This window comes from Melopsittacus undulatus, chromosome 5 (genome assembly GCF_012275295.1).
Source record: "Melopsittacus undulatus isolate bMelUnd1 chromosome 5, bMelUnd1.mat.Z, whole genome shotgun sequence".
NCBI classification, from domain to species: domain Eukaryota; kingdom Metazoa; phylum Chordata; class Aves; order Psittaciformes; family Psittaculidae; genus Melopsittacus; species Melopsittacus undulatus.
Window position 1 is genome coordinate 27906086 of NC_047531.1, and position 21741 is coordinate 27927826.

The 21741-nt window shown below is 38.3% G+C and overlaps 1 protein-coding gene across 1 annotated transcript in view; it reads left to right on the forward strand.

The window, feature by feature from the left end:
* Positions 1-21741, forward strand: part of COG5 (component of oligomeric golgi complex 5) — a 193023-nt gene that overhangs the window by 57041 nt on the left and 114241 nt on the right. The window contains exon 7 of the mRNA XM_034063396.1: positions 21108-21238. Within this exon, the coding sequence (XP_033919287.1) occupies positions 21108-21238 (131 nt within the window). The remainder of the gene's footprint in view (positions 1-21107; positions 21239-21741) is intronic.

Genomic DNA, 21741 nt, shown 5'->3' on the forward strand with positions numbered 1-21741 from the left:
ATGTGGGAGGAAGGAAGCCACAGTGCCTGGGGTTTAGATTAGTAGCATAAACTGATTTTGAACTGAATCCCAAGAGATTTGGGTCTGGTACCAGAAATCAGTATCTTTCTTAAAGTCTGCAGTATAGTCAGATTATATACAAGTAAGCGTGTGAATCATTACTATTCTCTCTGAACACTTGGCAAACTCCAGAGGAGTGGGAGAAAGCTGACCTTATGGCATGACTCAGAAAGGGTAAATGGACTGATTAAAAACCTGGGTCAATTTAACATTTGCTTTTGACAGAATAATTTTTGACTAATGATAGGGGACATGAACAATTAAAGGAGACCACCATTATTCTAGTGAGTGCTTCTGAAGAGAATGTTTGCTAATTAATTTTTGCTCTGTCTTTATTGTGGTAGCATTCTTTTGACATTGCACATAGGTATGGGGAGATCTGCTGCTGTGTATTGCAGTTACTGTGGTGTATGTTATGGTTTTAAATACTTATTTCTGAAAGTGGATGAGAAAATTAAGTCAGGAATTTGGCACAGACTCTGAGACAATCATTGAACATAGCTGTTTTGCTAACAGAGCTTGCAAGATCCTTTTGTCACCCTTTGTCACTTCATTTCTGCAACTACAAATGGAAAGTTTAATAAAAGGTAATAAACTAATTTGATTTTTTTAAATAAGATTACAAGTCTGGTAAAGCTTAAGTGTATTAACGCTATTGAATTCTGTAGGCCTTTTAGTACCTTTTAAGGAAAAAAAAAATCAAGTTAAAGATAAAAAGAAAAAACCCAAAGCTTGAGCAACTGGAGTGACAGAGTCAATGGCAGAGCAGCTTTTCTTTGAAAAATAATAGTTTCATCTTCATTGTCTTCTTTTATAGAGTTTATTCTATCCCAAGATCTGCAGAGTCTTTAAGCCTTCCAATTATTTTCATCTTTGAGCTGAAAGTCTTTTGTATACATAGTACATTGAAAAAATTTTGGTATAATTTCCCCCCCCAACCCCGAACACCTCTAATTTTTATTGTAATTTTCCTTGTCACATATTTTTGAAACTCTTACATAATTCTTCATTAGCTTTTTTTTGCAGCACAAAATATCCCGTCTGTCAGAGGCTGACTTACAATTCCATTCTTCATCCATCCACCAAGCATCTATTGTTACTTTTTGAATTTATAATTATGTCTTCATACAACAGTACAAGTATAGTACATCTAATGTAAGTATTAATGCTGTTTAAACAGCTTATAGCATCGGAGTAGAGTGAGAGCAGCAGTTTGTAGAGTTGCTGGGTTGGGGTGTAAGGGAATCGTGGAGATGAGCCCTGCTGTATGAGCAGAAGCATCTAATTCGGGTGAAGCATCAGCCATAGTTCTTTTCAGTTTTGTTCCTTGATATGCAGGTGCCTCTTGGTCATATTGATTTTTTTTTCTGCTTATTTAATGTACTTTCTTTTATGAGGCCTGAACAATCATTAAATGGAGTAGTTTGGATTGGGTTTGAATTATTTTCTCTTGCTGTGACATTGTTTTTAACATACTGGGCTCATTTATTGGATATCTGTACTGTTAGCTGCCATTAAGATAAAAATAACTCATCTACAATAACTGTCTCTAGCCAAGTGTCTCAGGTCAAATGGTCTGACCTACTTGAAAAATTTGCTCGGACTCTTATCTATATTTCAAAATGACAGGTATTGTCCAGTAGTTTGTTTCTGTTATTTTATTATACTCTGAAAACCAGTGAAATATTAATTCACATCAGAACAATTTGATCGCAGTGTGAGCAGTGCTGAAGATTGGTTTGCTTAGAATAGACATTTGCTGAGCAGCAGCCCATGCACTGCTGTGTGACAGCATCATTCTTAATTCTCAGCTTGCTGTCTGCGGGGCGATGCGTGCTTTAGGGGTTAGCTGGATATCAAAATAGGTGCCTCTTATGAAGCCCCTTCAGTGCATACTCTGATGTTGTGCTCTTTCAGTGATGAGGAGTAGCTTAGGACTGGTACGCACTAGAAAAAATTTGCTGGTATAGCTCTTCTAGATAATTCTTTCAGTAGATGTGTAGTGGTGCAAATGCATTTTTGCCAATGTGGTCTCTGAATAAAATGGGATAAATCACAGTGGCAACAGCCCTTTTGTACACTGGTACAAAAATACTGTGGACTTTTAACTTCATCGCCATGATGCTGCAGTAGGAAAAGTTTGTAATATAAAGCTGAATTTAATATAACTCTTTCATTAAAGAATAGAACATGGAATCAACGGTATTACACTTAATAAGCGAAGCTAGGGAAAAATATTGGATGAGTCATAAAGAATACTGTGAGTCTTTTTTTCTAACCCCCTTTTTTGTCCTCAAAACAATTTGATGGGGCTGGTTTAACAGATGGGCAGAAAACCTAAGAGTGTGTGTTGGAAAACTGTTTCCAGATGAAGAAGTTTGCTTAAGTCATTTACACTCTTTTTTCTTTGTTCAACATTGACTGAACTAGTCAAAACATTTTAAGCATATTAAGCAAAGACATATTAAGCAAGTCTATAAAATAATTAAATTGAAACTAGAAGCTAAGAGTTCTTGGAAATATTTACATTAATATTTGACTCAGCATGAATCTTATGATAACTGGTTTTGAATCTTTTAGGAACCTTGTGCTGAAGATAAAGAAGATGTTTGTCAGGGTTGGTATGCTGTTTCATGCTGAAAATATTTAGGATTATCTGGTAAATTTATTTCTGAATGCAAAATGAGCTGTGCTTCCACTTAGCTATAAGTGCTCAGATATGATAAAGCAAAGAGACATGAGGTGTATGGCTGCCCTTCCAAGAGAGGTTTTATAGAGTTATTAAGGTGTTGCAGCACCCTTTGTTTTTCATGGACTTTATTTCAGTTCATTTCCTTTTACAGCAGTTGTACAGCAGTGCTGTGCCTGAATTCAGGTGGAAGTTTTAATGGTCTTTCCGTATCTGTTTTGGTCTTGGTCACTGCTGTTATGAACTGTGGAGGTCTGCGCTCTGCATGTGCTGTTGGGAAGACACAGCTTCTTAAAATTTATGTAAGGTTAATAGTCTGCATAATTTTGCAGAATATGAGCAAGGACTTAGCAGGAGGTGCCAAAAAGCTGTGACAGATTTATGTTGTGCTCTGTAGTCTCAAAACGGGCTCAGAGGACCCTGATGATAGCAGGTGACTAATAATACACCATGAAATAACTCTTCTGTGGTGGAGATGAGTCAGGTAGTTATCAATTTCTAAACACACTTGCAAAGCAAAATCCATCTAATAAGGGGTGTTTGAAAGTTTTTGGATTTGTGATTTGCTGGAATCCTGCTAAAACCCGTATGTAGATTTTTGGGATCTTTTTTCCCATCCACATTGTGTGAAAAGGCATGGGAGAATCCTGTAATTTACTACACCTCCAGTGTCCAGTAATTCTCAAGCTCTCTCAGTGTCCCAGTATGTTTTCCCTTTCATAACACAAGAGGAATCTCTGGTCTGCGGGTTTTTTCCTGTTGAAGACGCTTTCTCTCTTACCTCTGCCTGCAGACTGTCCGTACAGTTCTTGCTAGTGAATCATCTGGCTCCTCTTGAAGCCCTCGCTAGAGGGGAGCCAGCAAAGTGATCACTTTCAGGAGGAGAAGTGAGAGAAGTGTATCTGAAAACCAGCTTCTTACCTTTCTCCAAAAACTGTATCAGTTGCCAATGGAGATACTATAGCTTCCCTTGTTATCAGGCCCAGACTTCTTACACTGTGCCCTTTTTTTTTCCCCGAAAATTCCTTTGAAGATCCGGCCCAGCCACTCCATGTTCTCTGAGAAGGGGAAAGGCAATACTCTGTCTCTACCCCTGCATGGCTAGCATGTGGCAATGTGGGACTGAAAATCTGTTACTTAAAATAAATACATTTCCAAATTTTTAGAATCCGAACTTTAAAGATCCCGTTTAGTTCTCAGGACTTCTGAAAACCATGGGAATGGTTCTCTAGAAGTTCAGAAATAGAGAAACTAAGTAAAATATACTCACCAATGTTGCTTTAGAAGAATTAGAACCATGCCATGGTTTCTTGAGGGCTGATGCATTTTTAACTCTTGGCACTGTTGCTGCTGATGTTTGCCTTTCAGGATGTTGTTTTCCAGGAAAAAAACAGTGATTGGGACTGTCTCTTCATCTCCCCATCTTCTGTTTCGTCTTTATTTCGTTCACCAGATTATCCAGCTTTACCTGGGGCAGAGGGTAAAGAGGCTAAGACTCACAGAAGCATGAGTAGTTATTCAGAGAATACGGGTAGAATGAAGAACATGCATACAGACAGTCATTAGAATCTCAAAATACAGATCCTCAAATATGTGAAACATGACGATAGGTATTCTGAAATGTTCTGCTTTATCAGACCAGGGATTGTTTGTTTCCTTTTCTGTTGTTGTTTTCCCTCAGAACTGTACTTCTGATAATTTGTGCATTTTATTAACTTAACATGATTCCCGCTTTGAGTCCAGACAGACATCCCTCTTGGTTGCGGTGGGGCCTTTGATACTCAATTTCACTTTTTTCATCTCATTATATTTCTAAAATTGGAATTGTTTTTAGCTTATTTTACCCTTGCAACAGGCTTCCTACAAAACTTTTCTGGTGTATTAACTTTTAGTGGCGTATGAACTCGGAGTAATTATTTCTGTTTTCGCAAGCCACTCTTTCTTGTGGTTATACATGAGAAGATGGAAAACTGGCTTTCTCTAAACGAGCCAATGAAATTATTATCCTATTTCCTGCTATCAAATACAAAATTTTATTATTGAATCCTGATGCTCCTAAGGAGTGCTCTGTCTTACCTAGAATGCCTTTGAAGACCTGTCTGCTTTCCCTTACTCCAGCAATTTGCCTTGATCCCTGACTCTGCTTGCGTGATTCAGTGCAAGTCAGACCAAGCGTAATTCACTTTGTGGATGAAAATGAGTCTTCGGAAGAGTTAAATGAAACTTGGAATTGTTCCTTTCTGGGAAGGTTTGACATATCGAAGCCCTGTTTTCATCCAGTTCACGACAAATCTAAAACTATAGCAGAACATATATCAGTAGAGTTGTGTACTTTGGAATTGGATAGGCCTTCCTTGGTTTTTCCCTTGAAATTATTTTATAACATAATATGACATAATTCAAATATTTTTCTTTTAATAGGAAGCAATAGCTGCTTCCAAGCAGTTACTGAAATAAAACCTGATACATTTAATTTTGAATTCTCATTTACATTAAAGCATGGAATAAACTGGAAAAAAAAGAGCCAATGCCTTGCAGAGGCTGCAGTTTTCAGTCTTAGTTCATTTGTGTAAAACTAATGGAAACTCTGTTAAATCTGGAATTTTTATACTTGTTCTCTTGTAATTCCTTGTCCTAGGGCCTTATTCCCTCTTCAGTGCATGGTCTTGGAGAGGGAAAAAGCTGCAATCCATCAGAGCTGCCCCAGCAGCCCACTGGTGGCTGTGCTGGCCATCACAGGCAGGACCAAGGGTGGCTGCCCCTCTAAGGGCATGCTAACGTGAGCCTCTGCCAGGTTCCTCTACTTCAGTGAGTCCTAATAAGCCATTTTATTTACAGATAGGACCTGTGTAATGTCTCCTGAAATGCAGTCAGCTGATCCCACCTTTTTAATTACTTACAATTACTTTAATTGGATCAGAAAACAGCAAGAAATATAAGGTAGTAATGGAGTAGAGTTTGCGCAGTGGGTGGACTCTTGCTGTAAGCTGTAGCCAGAGTGCTGTATTCTTAGTCTGTTTCCATCTGCAGTGGCCATCACCTGCCTGCCTCCTGGGTCTGTTGCAGTGTCTGGACTGCCATGGTAGCATTGCTCATAATATTGCTAAACCATAAATTTTTGTTCTGTGAAGCTTCTGCTTTCTACTTTTTCAATGCTTTGGACTTGGTACTCTGTATTGGAAGTGGAGCTTGGCTGTCCTGAGGGCAAGATCAAGTCAGGGAAGCTAATAGCCAAGAACACATCTAGTCCAGTATCTTGTCTCTTAGGATTTGTTTGCGATCGTTTTACATGCTTCTAGAGATCTAGAGATTATATGCTGCTTTCTGAGCAGAGATGTCCCAGTGAGATGTAGTTGACAATAGGAAGTTTTACATATTGGAATTGATTACAGATGTCATGTTTCCAGTCAAGATGCTTTGCCTCTACAGCTTGATTACTAGTATTTCAGTGATAAAGAGTCATGAGTGTATCAATAGCTAATTTTGAAGACCATTGATAATTTTCACTTAATTTTCTGCTAAGGATAAGTAGTTATTTTCACTTTTTATTATTTTGGTTTTGCCTGGCAAATTAAACTTCTGGGTGTTGGAAAGACGTAAATCTTAGTTGTGATGCAGTGTAATAATTTCTTTACTTCAGGATTGGGTTCCTATATGAAAATTCATTATATGCTACTGAGAAATTGGTTTTACCCTGTTTTTTCCCCCCTGAAGGAACAAGTGTTTAATTTAAACAATAGTAATGTTAGTTTTAGGGAAGTATCTGTTTCTTTCCTGATCTTGAAGTGATTAGTAACTATGAGCAGTGAATTCCACTTAGTGAGGCTTGAGAAGAATCTGTTGTCAGATTAAATATTCTTTAGAATTATTGGAACTGTAGTAAAAGTTAAGGGAGCATCATATAAGTGCACAATGAGTCTATATGTTTTCTCAATTTTATTTTGAAGTATTAAATTGCTAAGCATCTTTTATCCTTCAAGCAGCCCATTTTTTTTGTCCATTCAACTTTCTTTGTGTTAATTATTAGATATAATTGGCTAACAGATGTAGGTAGCAATAACTGGCTCAAAGATGATTATGTAATTTTACAAAGTATCAGCATTATTTATTTAATAAGTTTATTTGCTAAATTAAATGTTATCACCCATCTGTTAACAGTTTCTGCCTTTAACAACTGAAAGACTTTCCTGAACTTACTATTTGCTTCCTTGAATAGGCAATCTTTAACTCTGCTACCAAAGCTGTGCATTTTTAAGTCAGTATCTGTGTGGCAGTAGGGATAGTAGGACTCTAATGTATCATCTGTACCACATTTGAGAAAACTTCATTTTGCATTTTTATCTGTTTCAAAGTAATAGAAGAAAAACTACGGCTTCTCATTCTGTTTACATCAATGTTTAATGTATTGAAAAGACAAGTACAATTTTATGAAATTTTAACTCATGGCAATTCTTGATTCATACACATAATGTGCTTCCTAATTTTAACAATATAAGTATGTTTTTTTTTCAATGAAAAAATCATGATCAGTGTGTGTGAAAGATCCCAGACTAGAAATGATAAATCGTAATACTCTTCTAGGTTTTCGAAGAACTTTTACAGATCACAGAAAAGGTATGGTGCTATCACTGTCTAAAGGCAGACCTGGAGCATGTATTAAGGGCTTATTTGGTTTTTGGTCCATTTTTGAGGAGCAGTTGTGCATCTGTGCTGTTCAAATTCCCTTTCTCTGGTGTTTCAAGGTGAGCAGTGATTCAGGTTTGTGATTTAGCAGATTTGGTGGCTATGGTGAACACTGGAGAGCATCTCATATGGGATGGGTTGCAATACTTCCTTCAGCTTCTTTGCATTGCTCATGTTGCTGCAGGTACAACTAAAAGTTACAGTAAGCACTGAGGGTGAGAGTTGTGTTTCACCAATTTGTGTCTCTATACCTTTTTTTAGCAAACTGCAACAAATTGTCGGGGGTGGTGGTGGTGTTTAAAGTTACTTTTTTCAGTTTCACTATCCAAATTGTATGAGGTAGAAAGTATTAAAGCATCATCAGACGTAACTGCTGTCAGTCTTTGTGTGTCAGGCTTAAATACCTTGTATTTCTACTGGAAGGTCAAAAGACAGGCATCTGTAGAGGCTAACTTCAAATGCAAGTTTTGGAATCTGAACACTGTTATGTTAAGTTTGGCTTTCAAACAACGTTCTTTTCTTGCCCATCTTTTAGTACTGTTGCTAAGTTTTGTTACTGCTAGAAGAACTGGCAAGAATTCTGACAGACTGGGCAGGTTTCTGCAATAGGCTGATCTCTAAATTTAAAAAGGCTTGTCTGTAGGAGATCAGATATATTGCACAGTGTTTTACAATTTTGTTATATACAAGTTGTCTACAGAAGCACTCTGGATAATACAAGGTTCACTTTGTTCTCCCACAGAGTATGTGAGGTACATAAAACCTGTGTGATTTATAGCCTATGCAACATCTGTTGACTATAAAGATGATATAATCAAGTAAATCAGCAGCTAATTGTAGGAAGTTATTGATGGTATGCCAAGAAAGAGGTGGGAGGAATTAAATATGCATTTATAAAACACAAAAATTACATATATTCGAAAGTACCAAGGGAGTTAACATAGCTGATGCTAAAGAAAATGCAGTTCTGCTTTTTTAGAAATGTTTTCCTGAAGGTGTATGAAAGGGGTGAATGGTGGGTGTTGAAAAGTGGCAGGAGAGACCCATAAGGAGAGAGGAATATGAAAGAAATATTTACAGCTTATATTAAAGAAAAAAGTAGTATTTCCCCTTATCCAGGGGCCAAAATAGCAACATGGCTTATTAATTTGATTTTACAGCGCTGTAGCTCTTCTGATCTTAAAGTATCTCCTGGCATTTACAAGCATGCATTAGAAAGTGATCCTTGTTCTCTCATGTACAAACTGACATTTTTGGATGCATGTTTTAGTGCAAAAATAATGATAAAACCTCAAAAAATGAAAGATATATCTCACTGAAGTGAAAAAATAAAGTGCAGCTAGAAATAACCACTCAGTACTTGTAGACTTTTACACTGTAAGTCTGTAACTGTCTGTGTATACCTTTATCAAGATAGGAAAGTATTCAAGAATTAGGTCATTAACCATTAACATTGTGAATTAAACCACACGAACCAACATCTCTTGTGCCCTGCTTTGAGGGCATGGATTCAGTTAAGAGTCAGCTAGTTTGATGTCTCAGCAACTGGTGGGATGTTTGAAAGAAGTTATTTTTGACTAAGTTTTTTGAAACACATCATCCATTTTCCTTCTCTTTTATCATTGCCTATGCCTATTGCAACATGGGATGGTACTGATGGAAACTGAGTCACTGCACCTTTACATAATGCTCTATATTAAGAACTTCTACTTAGCTACTGAATGATACCAATAATATTTAAAAGCTGCCAACATGTAAATTCGTTATCTTTTACATCCCTCTACTCATAATTATTTTGCTTGCTTTCATGGCTTTAGTTACTGAAGTAAATAAGAGAAAGACAAAGTCATATACCTTCACTTAGATGAGTCCTTGTCTTTATTTGGGAAAGAGATGGTTTTCTTCAGCCACTCCAGTAATACAGTCAGAAGGGCATAATTTCTTTACATGGGTGTGTGATACAGTTGCAATATATTTTCAATGCAATTATCTCTTGCAGATATGAGAGTACATTTCTTTTCATCCTGCTTCATTTTATATACTGATGTGGTGCTCCATTTCAAGGACTGCTTATTGTTCATCTCTTTGGATTTTATGAAATATTTCACTGACAATAAAAATCCTGATTAATGTCTGCTTTAAATTTATTACAAACAAGTTTTATTCACCCATTTGTTTTCCAGTCTTGGATGTCCTCCTGAAATTTGAGCAGAAATGCTGTTGGCATTGGTAATGAGCAAGCAGTGCAAAGCTATGGGCTTAGGTGGGGTGGGGAGGAAATTGTCAAGGTGGAAAGCAGATGATGACACTAAATTAATCTCATGGAATAAGAAGACCAAACTGTGCAAACTGATTTGTACTGGTATTCTTTCACAGGCTACTTTCCTTCATAGTTTTCTGTATCTTTGACCATACTACCATTCTCATAATTTTCAACCTGTAAGTTCATTTATTTAGCAGTCCCCCACTTGGGCTGCATGTCTGTCCTGTTCTACATTATACCTTTCCGTCCCCCTTTCTGTTTCCATCTTTTTCACATATGCTGTACACATTGCTTTGCATCTGTGATATTATGAAGTCTGTTCAAAACAGAAATAGGACAACTAGCTTTTTACTGGCTACATTCTTTATTTTTCCTCCAACAAAAAGCTCAAGAGGAGTATTGACTTACAGAGGTATTATTGCTTTGTTGCCACAATAATTTTGATTTTGAAAGTCCACATATACCTGAAGAGCAGTTCCTTACCTGTGTGGCTTCAAAATTAAATGTCAGTGAATTTATTATGGAGAAGTGGGGTTCTTTTTCTGTTTATTTTTAATGAAGAACAATCTTAATTATCAGACTAAAATGTGGACTTTGTAAATTATAAAGATACAGGTTTTGTTTTTGTGATTATATATCTTTCATGTCAGGGTCTTGTAATATATAGGTATTGGTGTAAGGAGTTTTATTTTGAATAGATACAAAATATTTAGGGTGGATTTAGTTTCAGCTCTATCCAAGTGCTGCTGATGAATGGCATGAATGTTACAGTTCTTTGGAAGTATTTTATCACAAAGAATTTAGACAAAACGCAGTTTTAGTTACTAAAAATGTTTTGGGAGCTCTTGAGGAAGTTTCTCAGATTAGCTTGTTTTGAGGGAAAGCTTAAGAAGCTCAGGGTGATTTTTTAGAGTTGTAGATCTTAATGTTTCATGCTTTACCAATTTTAATTTTATTAAAACATAAACCATGCATTCCTGTGGGTTAGTATCCTCCTTGGGTAAGGTGTACAGCACCCAAATACAGTGCACTCCCCAGATATCTAATTAGAATTTCCTATGGTGTAGCTTCGGTCTCTTGCTTCTTGTCCTGTCTTTGTGCACCTCTGACAGAAGTCTGGCTCTGTCTTCTGCTGAGCACCCGTTAAGTATCAGATGACAGTAGTTACATTTCTTCTTAAACATCTCTTTTCTGTGTTAACAAACACAGTTCTCAGCCTCTCCTCATGTTCAGTCTTGGTGGTTCCCTGTTGGACTCACTCCGGTTTGTCAGTCGTTCTGGGAGGCAGTGAGTACAATGGCCCTAAAAGTGCCAAATAATAAAAATAGAATCATAGAATCATAGAATAGTTAGGGTTGGAAAGGACCTTAAGATCATCTAGTTCAAACCCCATTCACACTAAACCATGTCACCAAAGGCTCTGTCCCGCCTGGCCTTGAACACCGCCAGGGATGGAGCATTCACAACTTCCCTGGGCAACCCATTCCAGTACCTCACTACCCGAACAGTAAAGAACTTCCTCCTTATATCCAGTCTAAACTTCCCCTGTTTAAATTTTAACCCATTATCCCTTGTCCTGTCACTACAGTCCCTAATGAATAGTCCCTCCCCAGCATCCCTGCAGGCCCCCTTCAGATACTGGAAGGCTGCTATGAGGTCTCCACGCAGCCTTCTCTTCTCCAGGCTGAACAGCCCCAACTTTCTCAGCCTGTCTTCATACGGAATAGTTACTCCCCTCAATCTACTGGCTACACGCTAGCTACACCCAGTCAGCTGCCTCTACCACAAGGACATACTGCTGATTTATGTTGCTTTACTATTCACTGTGTCCTTTTCTACAAAGCTTCCTTCCAGCCAGTGAGCACCTGACCTGTTAGGATGTATAGAGTCATGTCACCCAAGGTGAACAGGGCTGAATTTGCTTTTATTGAACTTCATGATATTTCCTTCTGTCTGTTTCTCAGAGTTGTGGAGGTTCTTCAGGATGGCAGCTCTGCCTTCCAGGGTACTGAGCACATTTCCAGATTGCTGTCACCCATAAACTCGCAGAGGGTTAATTTTGTGCCATCACCCAGGTTCCTAACGCTGATATTAAACAGTACCATCCTCAAGGCTGACCAACACAGCTGGATGTGGAGTCACTGTGTACTGCCCTTTGAGCCTGGCAGTCCAGGGAGCAGAGGAGATAGTGAACAAAATAGGAAGTGTCAGGTTTGGTAGGCTATGGTTATGCAAGGTTGTGAGTGTTCAGGGGTAAGGGAAGGGTTGAGTCGGGGGATCTAATGGTGCGTTGGTGGGGGAACCTTAAAGGAGTTCAGCAGCTCTTGCTTCAGGCCTAAGTGAATGTGGGAGTAGTGTGGTATAACTTGTGATTAGACCTAAGTAATGTTTGTCTTGGTGTGTTAAGCTATTTTCTGAATCATGGCATTTTCACAGGAATGTCTCCAAAATATGGTGCTCATTGTTAAGTCAGTGATGATGATAAAAATAGATACCAAACTCATTTTCATCAATTCTAGATCCCGCCTGGCATCTGATTTCCAGCTCAGGGAGCAGCAGGAATTAACTCTTCCATCAAGACAATTTAAATGCAGCTTTAATATAATGTTAAAAATAACCAGTTGGTCTTCCTCACTGCTCCTCCAGTATTGCTATCAACTCTGGGTGGGTTTTTTTGAGTTTTATGCATGAATTCTGGAGAGAAACAGCAAGTCTCCTCTCAAAATAGGATTGGTCATAGATTATATTAAAACCCTACTAAATATTTTTACACAAACCATGTTCTTAAAAAAAAACAGCAAAAATCATTTGGAGGACACAAAGATGATCCCAAGTTAAGGACAACAACTCATTCCTTCTTATTCCAACCTGTTTCTACACCTAAAAGCTTTCCCATTGTTTTAACATGATAGAAGAAATTAAATTATTTCATATGTATGTGATCTGTTGAATTCCTAATTTTCTTCTGAAGCAAAGCTTTAATCAGGTAAGATCATTGGAAGTGTTCAAGGTCAGGTTGAACAGGTCTTTGAGCAACAAGGTATCATGACAGACGTCCCTGTCTAGGGTAGATGTTGGACTAGATGATCTTTAAATGCCCCTTTGACCCAAACCATTCTGTGATGATACATTATATACCACAAGTATATTTTGCAGTATGACATAATTGTCTGTGTTTAAATGAGTGATTCAGGTTTTGCTTTTTTTGAATCATGTGCTTTGCACTGGTTTGGTTTTGGTACTGTTGACCTAATTTCTCTAAAATGAAACCAGTCTTGGCATGTGATTGTTGATGAAAAACTGAGAAGTGTTTTGCTTTGTTTTATTTTTAATGTTCCCCTTCAGTAGGGACAGTTGTCAGGAACTATACAGGGTTATCTAATACATTCTATTTCCTTTCCTGGACTTAAAACAGCAAGGTTGTGTTAACATGCTGCCTGGGAAAGCAAACAGAAATACAGCACCACTGGCCCCACTCGTTTCTGGCTCCAGCAGGACAGTTTTGCCTCACTTGATATTACCTTCAACTAAAAAATGAAGCCCTATGTATTATGCATATGAACAGTTAATTTTTAAGATGGTAGAAATCGGTTAAATAAAGATCAGTTTTCACAGGAACTTACTTTCATTTTAGCGACAGAGAAAGATTTTAGTCTTGATTGTTTCACTAAGGAAATATTTGCAGGAATCCTGTCCTGTAGGAAAAGGAAGCAGAGAGCAGGAGTTTTGTAAGTAACTGGCATTTTAGAAATAAATTTTTCCTCCTCTTTAGTAGTGAATTCATAACACCTGCAGAAAAAAAATCAAAATTAATAATTTAAATATTAATGGTTTTGTAAATACATAGATTATTAGTTTTGTTTCTATATAAAATATATAGCATATTGTATATAGTACATAATATAGAGCAGTGACATTCTTATTTTGAATACTTTGCAAGGCAACTTTATCTGTGCAGTTTTCATAGGAATAAACATCTTTTTGTGAGGAGCTCAAGTTGTATAACCTGGCTGTAAGATACTGTTTCATAGTAACTGTAGAGGAATCCATTTCACTTGATTTAAAAGCCTAATATAAGCCTTGCTTGAGCAAGTATTTTGGTGTGATGCAGAGTGTGAGGCAGTTGTTTCAGCCTATGTGGAGAATTAGTCCAATTAGAACACGGGGAAAGGTTCTTTTTGGAGGCACCGTCTTCCAGCTTGAAGACATACAAATATGCCTGCTCTTGACATTTCCCACCTGCTTTATGCATCAATTGCACGGAAGATACAGCTGCCTCCAAGAAATAAACTATTCTTTAAGTTAGGGTGTTGCCTATTCCACTTAGAGAATAAAGATGTAATATAAAATGTTAAGTTGCTTTCACCAAAGGGTGAGCATTGGGCTTTTGGTGAGATGTTGGGATCTCAGGCTCTGTTCTAAGACTGTTTTCAGTTTTGTATTACTTGCATTCATAAAACCAAGCAGACATATTCAGGCCCAGTAGCATCCTGCGTTGTTAGTTCAGGTACAAGTGAGGCAAACAGAATCTCATCCTTGCTTTTCAGTAGCTAGGGCTATGACTGCCATTTCCATTAGGACCATGGAAGTTTCCACACTGGATTAGATTTGTGGCCCATTTGAATTAGTAAATTACTTTGAATTACTTTATAAGCATATGGAAAAAAATCAGATGGGTCCTCAGCAGTTGTAACAAATCAATCCACTGTTTGTTTTGTGCTTGTATCTAGGCACTTCTGTAGGACCAAAGACTGAACGTTTAATAACCCTTTTAAAAACAGAAACTGATCATCATGACTCAGAATTCTCCCTCATTAAAGATTTTATATGCTTTTACAATATCTGTCCAGTCCCTTCTAATTTTGTATGGCAGAAATAAATATTGCAAATAGCAATTTAGTTTCAGTTTCATGAGTATCTTCTACCAAAGCACACAAGCTTCCACCAAGTAGGGGAACTTGTATCCTGCCTGTGAGTTTCTGTTCTCTCCCTATGCTCTTACGTGTCTGCATCCTGCACCAGTTGAGAGAATGCCTTTAGATGAAAGCTAACTCAAGAAACTAAGTGCTAAGGGTTGAAGGCGGGACTGCAGTGAAAGAACAGGCGAGCAGGTTCAGGGCATGGAGGTAGAAATTAGAAAATGTTCAGTTCAGGGCAGCCTGTGCTCAGATCAGCTCTAAGTACTAATAACATTGGAGTTTTACTCCATTTTGACATTCTTTATTTGTAATATGCCATTTCTAATGGACAGTTTCAACCAGTTTGTTCTGATACTGAAGTTAACCTCGAGAGACATTTTCAGCATGAATGCTGTGCTCTATGCACTGTAATGTTTGCATTGTAGCAGTCTTCTGTACTGTTTTGTAATAAATTATGTTTTCATAGCCTCTTCTGTTCTGCGTACTTAAATCCCAGCAGAACTCCTGGGTTTCATTTCATATCTGTTGACTTTTTGGAATTTAAGCTAGTAGTTTCTTCCAGAATTCTACTTTTTCTTCATAGTGAAAAAAGAATGGCCTTAGGGTACAGATATCAGCAACATTTTCTACAACTGAGACTGCAGAAGCAAGATAAAACAACTGATCCATGCAAAATAAATACGCCCCAAACAGGGAAACAAAAATCTATGATTTTATGATTGTGATTTTATTTAGAATTTCAGGAATGGCTTAATTTGAGGTGGGCTGATGCCGACCTCATGAAGTTTAGCCATGCCAAGTGTAAGGTCCTACACCTGGGTCGGAGTAATCCCAGGCACAGCTACAGGTTGGGCAGAGAAGAGATTCAGAGCAGCCCTGCGGAGAAGAACTTGGGGGTCAATGAGAAAATGAACATGAGCCGGCTTCAGTGTGCACTTACAGCCCAGAAAGCCAACTGTATTCTGGGCTGCATCAAAAGAAGTGTGACCAGCAGGTCAAAGGAGGTGATTCTGCCCCTCTACTCTGCTCTCGTGAGACCTCACTTGGAGTATTGTGTGCAGTTCTGGTGTCCTCAACAAAAAAAGGACATGGAACTGTTAGAACAAGTCCAGAGGAGGGCCACGAGGATGATGAGGGGACTGGAGCACCTCCCGTATGAAGACAGGCTGAGAAAGTTGGGGCTGTTCAGCCTGGAGAAGAGAAGGCTGCGTGGAGACCTCATAGCAGCCTTCCAGTATCTGAAGGGGGCCTACAGGGATGCTGTGTAGGGATTCTTTATTAGGGACTGTAGTGATAGGACAAGGAGTAACGGGTTCAAACTTAGGGGAAGTTTAGACTGGATATAAGGAAGAAATTCTTTACTGTAAGGGTGGTGAGGCACTGGAATGGGTTGCCCAGGGAGGTTGTGAATGCTCCATCCCTGGCAGTGTTCAAGACCAGGTTGGATGAAGCCCTGGTGATAGGGTTTAGTGTGAGGTGTCCCTGCCCATGGCAGGGGGGTTGGAACTTGATGATCTTAAGGTCCTTTCCAACCCTAACTATTCTATGATTCTATGATTTCCCCTCCCCCATGTCTAATGAAACACCTCTGAATGTGTCCTCGGAATCTTGATAGTTATGTATTGAGGTGGTGGTGCTGATCTGAGGTGTTTGCTCCTAGGGAATCCATTTCAGGTCTTCTAATATCCATTTCCCCCCAGTTTATTAGCATTACTGAGGTTATGTCTCAGAGCGTGGAAGGATTTCTCATTTGGCTCAAGTAGCCTCTTGAGTGATGCAGTCTAATCACATTTGTTTATTAGTGGCTGTCCTGGTTTCCTCTTTGTTAGTGCACCTGACTGTCCTTGGTAGACTTTTGTTGATTCTCGAGTTCTAACAAAAGCTCACAAGCAACTCAGACTAAATGGAGAGCATAATACAGTTTTTTTGTGGAGCTCATAGGGGTTCTAGCTTCATAGCTATCTTCTTTACAAAACATATGTTAATATAGTACTATAAAAGGTTTTTTCCCTGTCTTCATTGCATACAGAGGTCAAAAAATGAGATTACATAATAGAAAGATTCCGTGTTGTTGAGTCACTTAGATTAAGAAAAGCTAACCTTGTTTCTCAAAGTATTGTTTTTGTGCCTCATGTACTGTGTGCATATCGGATTTATTGCTGTCTGTTAAACTCTGCTTGCATAACTAACTGGGTTTGAAAAATGCATTTTTAAGCATCTCAGCCAGTAGATTAGAGAAGGTGTTTACATTTATTAAATCAATAACATTTCAAATTGGAATGACAAAAATATTTTTCCTTGAAGAAATACAAAGTTCTAACCCTTTGTTAGGCAGAGGTAGGTTATAAATGTCACTGATTCCTAGGGCTCAGTGTATTCTGACTTGACATATAGTGTTTTTGTTCAAGAAGAGGATTCAGCAGGCAGTCTGTGTTTTAAGTCCTTAAAAAGTAATTTCCAGCTGTGCTTTCCAAGCTTAATAAGGTGTAATAGTTAGAAGAGAAGCAATACTAATACCGTATGGGAGAGTTAGGGATTTGCATTTATTTTTATGAACCTATGTAAAGAGTTACAGTTACCTGAGGATGAGAGGTAGTGGAGTGGCTACAGGACTGTAGCTCCCTCTTCTAATTTTCTCTCTGCTTCCACTGAGCGGAAGTGACTGGAGCTGGGGGACTGCATGCCGTGCTGGTGTGAGGGCAATGCCTGTCCGACTGCATCTGGCCCTGGCATGAGATGTTATAAAATATTTAGGTTCTCATTCATTTAAAGCACAAGTCTTCTCAAGGTTACCAAAATATTAAATATGTGCTTTTAAAATCTGATAAGGTAGAATGGCAGTTACAAATGCTGTACTCACTAAATCTGCTATGGCTAATGTAGTATTAGTTTTACTCCAGGGCTTTAAGGTTAAAGCAGAAGGAGAGCTGACAGGTTTTAAACTGGGCCCCAGTCTGCTGAGTCTGAGCTAACTGGAAGATAAGCCCTTGTGTGCTTGATTCCTTAGAAGACACAAGTATCTAACAACCCATGTCACCCTCACTTGCGATCATAACCACAGTGTTATTGACTGACTGCATGGCAAGAAACAGAGTAAGGATTGCATAAGCACCTGAAGCAAAATCCTACGTTTGCTGGTCCCTGGGTTAGTAACTAGGAATATCTTTGCTGTATTTCACATGATGTGGTTTCTTTACTAACCAAAACTGTCAGGTTGGAATGCATGAGTTCCTCTGCACTGTTTTAAATAAACTGGATCCCAAAGGCACCGTGGTTCTGCCTATGATCTCTGTATGCCTTTGTCAGCTGCCCTCCTGCTTGGCTTCGTTGTGGTCTCTGTGATAGCAGCATCACTCCTGAGAATACTCAAGTGTAGAGTTTTCTAAAATTGTCTCCTTAGACAATAAAAACAACCAAAAGGCGCACACCCTGCCTGTGCTGCAGCTTCTGCTCTTGCATAAGAATGGAAGGACAGCGCTTGCAGGTGTTTCTGCTGTAAACCTGCTGTCCTTACGAAAACTGCTTTTCTTCTGTAAGGGGTAAAATACGATTGCTAGGCTTTCCTACTGGTTAGAACAGCAACTGAGAGCATCTGTAGCAGGATGTCTAACCATGGAACCTCCAGAAATACCCTCTGTTTTGAGATCCTGCTGAAATGCATTGTCCCCAAGCAATTGTCCTAATTTTGTTAGGATTGCAGGAAATTTGCAGGAAAGCTGCAGATTTTGGCAGTTCAGCAGGAGGTGGCTGCCAGTCTAAGGCACAGATGGAGGTATCTGGAGAAGCCAAAACAGCATGGTTTTTCTGTTCTTTTCTTAAAAACATCAGAAAGATTAGATTTTTAGCACTTGAAATAGCTGAATTTAGATTTTGAGATAAAATGCAGCAGGGAGAAACAGTCTCCTGTTCAGATCTCTTCCACGGATTTTTCTGTGCATTTAGGAGATCAGAACCATATTTTAATTTCAGTTTGTTTAAGCAGCCTGGGGTTGCAGAATACAATTTATGACAGTAGTGAACTCCACAGCAGATCTTGTATTTGTGGGCTATATAAGTCTTTGGTGATATTTGCACCTTTTTTAATTTCATGTTGCCAAGAAATTTCTTCAGAGTTCACTACAGCAGTAGACTTATTCTGTGCTAAGCTCTTCACACTTTTTTCCCTGTGTAGTTCAGAGGAAGGGGTCAGAAAACTAGTCTCCACATTCAAGACACTTGTTCATTGAAATTAGTAATTGAAGTTAGTGGGGGTTTAATATTAGTCTTAATTGGTTCTGATGCAAGACCACCTGCAGTTAGTTCAGCTTAGTCACAGCAAAAAGTTGCAGGGAAGTAATGGGTAAGTGTGGCTGCTGTAGCCCCTAGCAAAAGCAGCTTTGTAAGCATGCCTGCATATAGGGCTTCGTTAACAGCCTGTACAGCATGAAGTGTGCTGTCATGCTGCTTGGCTGTCCTTTGACTTCTCTGATCCATTTTTAAACAAATGCATACAGACAAAAGCATTTTCAGGCCTATTCTTAGTAGGCTAAAGCCTATTTTGACAGACTGTACTGTTAAGAGAGTTGATTTCCTTTATGACATACTAAGCTTTGTGCAGTATTTCTCTAAACTTTTTGTTTCGGTTTCTGCATCTTCATTCTTTTTGGTGTTTTTCATCTGCAGGTATGGGGATATTATTCTCTGTCTAGCTGTGAAGTGACTCACTTGGAATTTTGTGTTCAGTTGTGAACATGTGGTTGCTAAATTTAATCTGATGCTTAGATTAGTTTATTGTGAATAAAGAAAAATAATTGGCTACTAAGGTGAAAAGTTACGTGGCAAAGAATTAAAAGGTCAGTCAGCTTAGTTGGAATTTAAGTCTGTGTCTTAATAAACTTACTGGGGGGACATAAAAGGAATATAACATTATTAGGAAGTCATAGTGGGTTGGTTGTAAATGGTACAACATTGTCCTATGAAGAAGTATCTGACACTGTGTGAAATGCCTTGGCCATTGTTTTGTTGGAGTTTATTGGTTCTTTCAAAGGAAGCAGTGGGATGACCTGCTTGATTGAGCAAAATGCTGAGAACTGTGTGGAGAATAGTCCTGCATGGAGATGCATAAAGGTACCTTGCAGTAGCATAAAGGTTATCTAGGCTGCTTTTACATATTTCTGCGGATCTAATCTAAGGTACCCAGACATGTTCATTTTATAAATTTAATCATCCAGTTCACACCTGATTTATGTTGTAATTTTAAGTGGAGACGTGCATCTGTTCTTGGAGGAGCCTAAATCAGTAGATGTTCTCAGATTGTGCATTCTGTATTCCAGAAACATGGATTTCAGAGCAGTGGTCATAGTTGTCTTGATTTGCAAAAGTGTGCAATAGTAATGGGTGTAATTGCATAATGTTTGACTGATTTGAGTTCTAGCCCAATATAAGCTCTGTATCTTCATTGGCCTGAAGGAAACTGAATATACATTTGCTGCATCCCAAGCGAGTGTCACTAAGAAGTTAAAGACATCTGGAAAGAGGCATCCATTCTCCAGTCCTTCTTTCAAGAACAGGTCACCAGTTAGGTTAGGGCAGGAGTGCAAGATCAAGCAAAGAGCCAACAGGAGGGAACATAGAGGTCAGGGACCTCAGGGAGCATGAAAACCTTGTTTTTTACGCCCTTAGTTGTGTTTCATAAAATTGTCCCATGTGAAAAGCCTAAATAGTCCAAAGAGTCACTCCTTTTAAAAGAAAGTGATTTTTTTTTTTCTGGGAGAAGGGATGTCACAGATTGAAGCCTCCTTTGATAAAGGGAGATGAAATGTTGGTTTTCTACATGTTGAAGTGCTGTCGTTAATAAGTAGTTATTAATGAAAGATTAACTGATTTGGCCAGATCTGCAGAGCCAGTGACAAAAGTTGAGTTCAAATAGATTTTCTTGTTGCAGTCACTAGTCCTGTCCACGAGTCTGTAGCTGTCCTACTGACTCTGGTTTCAACTATGATAATAAATATTGTGATGTTTCTGTGATTTTTTTTTAAAGTTTTCTTGCCTTTTTTCCATGTTTGATACCAGATATTTAGGACTGCAATTTAAATAGATGAAGTGTAGTTTAAATCTATTCCTGTGTAATACATCTGGAATTTCAGATCTTGGGGCAAATTATGCTTATTCAAATATTTGGTTAGAGAAGTTTAATTATCTGGTTAATGCTTTCGGTCAAGGAGATGACTTTTTGTGTCCTCCTGCCTGGTGCTTTGCACTTCTTCAGCAATGTCTGGGTTTAAGAGAAATGCGGTGAAGTAAATTCGTTGTACCAAAAATCCAGGTTTTCTTGGATAATAATCTTCTGATTTTCATTTTTTCTGGTATAATGCATTACTTTGATGTACTCTGTTGTCAACTGTTGTATGTAAAAATATCCCTTGGAACTAACTGTAAATTCTAAGTGTTTGAGTATGTTTAAGATGTTCCATTATCCTGTGTCATCCTTATTGGTATTTTGTTGCTTTTATAGATTACCTTTCTCAAGGGATAGATCTCTCTGGAATAGAAGTAATTGAAAATGACTTGCTTTTTATTGCAAGAGCTCGGCTTGAGGTGGAAAACCAGGCTAAAAGGTTGCTTGAGCAAGGTGTGGAGACTCAGGTAAAATACGCTTTCTTCTTTACTTCCTTTCAATAGTGAAGTGCAAAAGTATCTTTGACCTTGTTTTCCTTTGTTTTGTGTGGCATTGTGTAATGGAGATTAAACATGAAAGAAGTGAAAAATTCTCACACGAGAGATTGTCAAAACCATATTCGAAAGAAATTGTCAAAACCATCCTTCTACAATATTTGCAAGGATAAAAAATGTATTCTGGTTTTTGACCCTGAAATTTGAGGGAAAGTAGGTGCTGATCTGAACTTTTCAGCACAAAATTCTGTGATAAAAGCTTGGTGAATGATAGGACATTGCATTATGTCCAGTATATTGTGTTGCCAGTATTGCCACACATTATAGATAAATCTGAAAAATGCAGTTTCCTCAAACTGCATTTAGTTGCAGTTTTAAGTTGGCAGTAATATGTTGAAACATTTTATAAGATTTCCTATTAAGACTTTGAAGGGCGTTTGGTAAGTATTCACTGTAGGGAATATGAAAATGAATAT